General features: G+C 36.7%; 1 protein-coding gene across 5 annotated transcripts in view; it reads left to right on the forward strand.

Moving 5' to 3' along the window:
- Positions 1 to 5,537, forward strand: part of PLPPR1 (phospholipid phosphatase related 1) — a 295,944-nt gene extending 290,407 nt beyond the window's left edge. For all 5 annotated transcript variants that reach the window (XM_055350385.2, XM_063696626.1, XM_055350386.2 and 2 more), the window contains one exon: positions 4,431 to 5,537. In XM_055350385.2, coding sequence (XP_055206360.1) covers positions 4,431 to 4,463 — 33 coding nt within the window. In that variant the 3' untranslated portion in view covers positions 4,464 to 5,537. The remainder of the gene's footprint in view (positions 1 to 4,430) is intronic.
- The last annotated feature ends 463 nt before the right edge of the window (positions 5,538 to 6,000 follow it).

Below are 6,000 nucleotides of genomic sequence, written 5' to 3' on the forward strand. Positions count from 1 at the left end.
AATTTGTATTAAGGCTAACATTTTAACTTGGTCTAGAAATGTTAACAAAAATATTTTCTTGTTTATTTATGTACAGCCTGTTGCTACAGGTTAAATATCAAATTAGCTAAATAGTGATACCTTGTAATGAAATAGTGAAATAGAATCTCTCTAACTTTTCTTCCCTAATTACAATCCTGTGTTTAGTGAAGTCAGAGAGGGTCTCTATTTTGGGGTGGTAAAATGACAACAAGTGAATTTTAAAAAGAAACAGAAAATATTTGCTGAGTTCCATAGACATACCAGTCTCTGTGTCCTTGTAAATGCTATCCCCCGAATATCCTGATATAAGAACACCCCTTTTGCACACCTCATCCTTCCACCCAGCACTGCTCAAGCATGACATCTGTCTAATGTCTTCCCTAGACTTCTTTCTCTCTTAATTCTCAGGGCCACTGATGGTTGATCAGGCCTAGAGATGTCCAGACTCTATTTTGAGGGATTCTACTTAAATTGAAAAATGAAGTGCTAAACAGGGTTTCAAAAAATGCTATTCACAAGATAGATAAAGGATTCTTAAAATAGATATTAATTCATTGTTTACAGGTAGTAGTTGAACTTCTCTCAAACCTGTCAACAGATCTTTGTGATTATGGATGCCGCCTCATATGGATACAATTTGAGGCCTTGCCCGAATACCAGGCTTGGGCCAAAGGACCCTCCAGACCCCGCTCATGTGACTGTCACTCATAAGTAAAGCCAAGTGTTCCCTCATGTCTGCCTCCTCCAGAGACTTGGGACTTTTTGAGGACCCTATAAACCATGTCTTATTTACCATGTATCCTGGCATCCACTAGGTGTGAAATACATATTGATGGATGAATACAAACTTGTCCCAAAACCTAAAGTAGACACTTTAGCCAAAACCAAGAACCTCAGATTTGACCATAATCACTATTTGAACATCCACGGAAAGTAGAGATTTATAAGAAACTATGAGAAGGACTTCTGCAGGCTAGCCAGAATGAAGCCACAGAAAGCTAAAGAGAAGTATTGCCTCTCACATTATGCTATCCATACCAGTTGTGAAAAATGCAAATCACCAAGCATCTGTTTTTAGTAATAAATGTTTCCATATGGATAGTTAGAAAGATAAACCCTTTATTTGTTGGTCAAGAAAAGAGAACTAGCATTTATTGAGAGTCATCTCATTTAATATTCATGATACTGTATTGGTTTTATTATATCCTATTTTATAGATGAAGAAAGTAAGGCACCAGGTTTAAGTAATATGCCCAAGGTCACCCAGTCAAAATTAAATGAAGACCCGTCCGATACTAAGGCCCTGCTGGTTCTCCTACACCACACAGTCTGAGATTTCATTCAATGAAAATTCTTTTTTGAAATCCACAACTCCCAGCATTGAATATGAAAACATGCTACAGGGGGCTGCTATACTGAACCTGAGCTACAGTTTTTCCAAAATAAATACCCCCCTGTGGGCAAGAACTTCCCTTGCAACTCCAACAGCCATGGTTTCTGTTAGAAACGGCATCTTTGTAACTTTTGGAACGGAACCATCTTCCCAGCATGTGGACCTTTTCAGATCAGAGATTAGAACCTCTCTTCAGAGCACACATTCATACACATGAAATCCATCCCACTATTCAAAATATCTTAAGGAGAAGACTGGATGGGGAGGGCATCAGTCACCCTCATTTCCCTTTCTCCCAAGACATTCTTTCCCCTTTGCCACATGCAGCCCTCAGAGCCACAGTGCTCTGGGCCTCTAAAACATTACCTCAAATTTGAATATCCACCTTCTGTGATTCCCCTTAGTATAGTTGATTGAGATGGGGTGCATTTTCTAAAATCTTTCCCAAATACCATAGAGAAACCAAAAAGTAAACAATTATAAAACAAAAATAGTCAAGTTTTTCAAAGCATTATTTTATGATTGTATAAAGTTGTTGGGATCCCAAAGGAACCAACTCTTAATTATCCATGTTCTACACCCCGCCCCACTCACAATGTACATGAGCAATCAGCTGAGTGTTGTTGAGTTCTTGTCCACACAGTTTCTAATAACAAAAATTAAATTAGAAATGAAGCAACTGTGTTAACTCACTCTGGATGTGGTATAGAGTCTCCAGATGTCTTCCCCATGGGGGAAAAATATATATAATTATATAAAATATATATTAAATATAGATACATATATACACTAATATATATTTATATACATATATAAGTATATATGTATGTATATATACATACATACATATTATTTAATTTTGATTGGTGACCTTGGGCATATTACTTAAACCTGGTGCCTTTCTTCATCTATGTATGTATATATACTTATATATGTATACATATATAGTTAAAAGATACTTATACATATTTAATATATATTTTATATCACCTGAGGTCAGGAGTTCAAGACCAGCCTGGCCAACATGGTGAAACCCCGTCTCTACTAAAAATACAAAAATTAGCTGGGCGTGGTGGCAGGCGCCTGTAATCCCAGCTACTCAGGAGGCTGAGGCAACAGAATCGCTTGAACCCAAGAGGCATGGGTTGCAGTGAGCCGAGATTGTACCTTTGCACTCCATCCTGGGGGACAACAGCAAGACTTCATCTCAAAAAAAAAAAAAAAAAAAAAGACAGAAATCAGGAAATCAATAATAATAATTAGATCAAAGCCACAGTTTGTTAAAGATTTAATAATTTCATAGACCCAAAGCATTGAGTTTTAAGTTCAAATAAAAGACAAGACTTTAGGTTTGCAAGAAGTGGGAGGTTATATATATATATATTTTGTTGTTGTTGTTGTTTTAATTGAATGCTTCCATTTGATGAACCTGGAGCAGTTACTATCTGCTGCTAAAGTTTCTATTATATTACCAATGCAAGAAAAAAAGTGTCCTTGAGCTTTCTGTCTGATTGTGGCAGCCAAGATTGAATAGAGGAGTAATGGTAGGGAAAACATGGAGAGAGAATTTTTGCAACTCAGAAATAACCTTGTAAACAGTGAAGAGCCCATTTTACTCAAAAGAAGAACCTAAATATCCACCCTCACCTAGTTGATTACATGTATAAAAGCTTAATAGTTAAAACTAATTAAAAGCCAGCCAGTGACAAAAATATTTGACATAATTACAAGGAAAATGGATGAATCCTCAGTCACAGGAGATTGTAATACATTTCTCTTATTAATAAGCAAACAAAAATAGTAAGGATACACATGATCAATAAGGTTGATCTGATGTGCATTTTATATAACCCTCCTCAAAACACATGAAACATTATGAAAATGCATCATATACAAGACCATGATACAAGTCTCAAGAAAAATATTTTAATGGATCTGTATTATGTAAGCCACATTTTCTCTAGCCAAAAAAAGTTAAACTAAAAACAAACCCCCCCAAAATTCTATACATTTTGAAATAATAAACTCACTTCTATGTAATTTGTGACTCTAATGATAAAACATATAGAAAGGTTTTAAACACTGGAACTGTTTCATATTTAAAACATTACATTAAAAATGTGCGGGATGCTAAGTTACTCTGAGGCTCTTAAATGTTTATATTAGAAAATACTTAAGCATAAGACAGACTTATATAGAGAATAAGTTTAGGTGAAGATGCTGGGCACAGTAGTTTGTGCCTGTAATCCCAGCACTTCGGAAGGCCAAGGTGGGAGGGTCAGTTGAGCCCAGGAGTTCGAGACCAGCCTGGGCAACATAGTGAGACACTGTCTCTACAAAAAATTTAGAAGTTAACCAGGCATGATGGCATGTGCCCAGTGTCCTACCTACTCGGGAAGCTGAGATAGGATGATCACTTGAGCCCAGCAGATCAAGGCTGTACTCCAGCCTGGGTGACAGAGTAAACCCTGTCTCAAAAAAAAAAAAAAAAAAAGTTTGGGTAAAGAAGTTATCCTATTTTGGATGAAAATCAGGGAAGTTTTAATAAAAGAGGTAAGGAGGCCAGGCATGGTGGCTCACGCCTATAATCCCAGCACTTTGGGAGGCTGGGGTGGGTGGATCACCTGAGGTCGGGAGTTCGATACCAGCCTGACCAACATGGAGAAACTCTGTCTCTACTAAAAATACAAAATTAGCTGGGCATGGTGGTGCATGCCTGTAATCCCAGCTACTTGGGAGGCTGAGGCAGGAGAATTGCTTGAACCCAGGAGGGAGAGGTTGCAGTAAGCTGAGATTGCACCATTGCGCTCCAGCCTGGGCAACAATTGTGAAACTCCGTCTCAAAAAATAAAATAAAAAAACCAAAGAGGTAAGGGAAATTGAGGAGACTTGGAAAAGCATATTAGGGGGAGGGAACAGCCTGTGTACCCTTGAGGAGACAAAACAAGGGACAAGTGAGTGTGCATGTGCCAGGCAACCCTATCTCAGATTTTATCTGCTTGTGTTTGCTCCACAGAATCACTCTGCGTCCATGACTGAAGTTACCTGAGACGACTGATGTGTCACAAGCTGTTTTTTAAAATCATCTTCCAATTCTATACTTCAAAACACACAGTTGCTCAATGTCAAACTGTGATGACAAATATTATGTTTATCTAGTTAGAAGCTAATGTTTTGTACATTTTTTGTATGAGGAAGTGATGTAGCTTGCCCTGATTTTTTTTTTTTTTTGGTCAGCTTTAATATATTTATGCCAGAATTTTAAAACCAACAAAATTTTCTTGTTCAAGTGTGCATTGAAGAACCACATTTATTCAATTGTTGACGTTGTTTTGTGATATTTGTACACAAATTTTCTTTTCTCAGTTTTATAAACACAGAAGTAAATATAACAATTCACTTTAAACTTTTATTACCACAGTTGCTGCCTCCTCCAGAATTTTTTAATTTTAATAAAAGGCAAACTTTTGAGTTGCAGGAAGGACAATGTTGGTTAATAATAAATCTCAAAGTCAATTGTAGAAAAAAATTGTCTTCAAAAAGAATGTTGCACTCTGATCTCTTAACAAATTGTTACGTTCAAAGTTCAAAGTGATATATTAACAAAGTCACCTAGTTACACAAACAATTGTCAGAGAATTCTGGATTTGGAGGGTATTGGGGTTATATGATTCTTTCTTAGATAATGGCCTCTACTGAAGAACTCAAGATCTTTCTGGAATGTCTTCTGGCAGGCAGGTGTCACTGTCCGCTTTTCTCCAAAAAGCAGCCAACATCAGCCTCCCCTGTCAACTCAACAGTTTTGTATCTCATATTATATGGACTTTATATGAAAATGAATATTTTACAGTTTGCACAGTATTATTTTACAGAAAAGGAATCAGAGAATCTACAACATAGGGCCCCAGAACAACAGTTTCACTTTGTGGCTTTTAATTATTCTAGAATTTTAACTGCATCTCATTTTTCTAGCATGGTGATAACTAATATGTAACTCCTTTGATTGAAGGAGCTCTTTTGTCCGTACCTATCAGAATGTTTTCTTGACACTTCCATGTTGGCTCTTCTCAGCTTTTTTTGTACATATTTTTTTTTCTAAAGAGAAGAAAAAGTTATCACAAAATGTATTCTGGCTCATGTCTTTTGTCTTAAGCTTTATCCACAGGACAAAGGTATTTGAAGAGTCATGATGAAGTGAACTCAAGTGTTTACACTGTTCAGTTCCACGTCTGATGAAATAAATTCTAATAGGGGCATGACTGAGGGATAGCTTCACAGGTGTGTGTGAGAATATGTGAGTGTTTAGGCAAATAAAATTCTTTAAATTATTAAGATACTCAGAAACATTCTGGATCCCTAGCACGCTCCCTCTAACTTCAGCCTACCCATAGATACTTCTGAGTTGTCAATAAAAAGTTAGATAGTAGTTTTTAAGAACAAAAGTTACCTCTGCTAAAATTTTTCATAATCCCCCATCTCATTCTGGCCTAAGCTTACCTATGCACATACAATGTCATACACATCTTCTGGGTGATATCTGACTACAGTTAGGAGAGGGAACCAAAGAACTTTCACAAACATAATCT

Source organism: Gorilla gorilla, chromosome 13, assembly GCF_029281585.2.
Source record: "Gorilla gorilla gorilla isolate KB3781 chromosome 13, NHGRI_mGorGor1-v2.1_pri, whole genome shotgun sequence".
Lineage (NCBI taxonomy): Eukaryota > Metazoa > Chordata > Mammalia > Primates > Hominidae > Gorilla > Gorilla gorilla.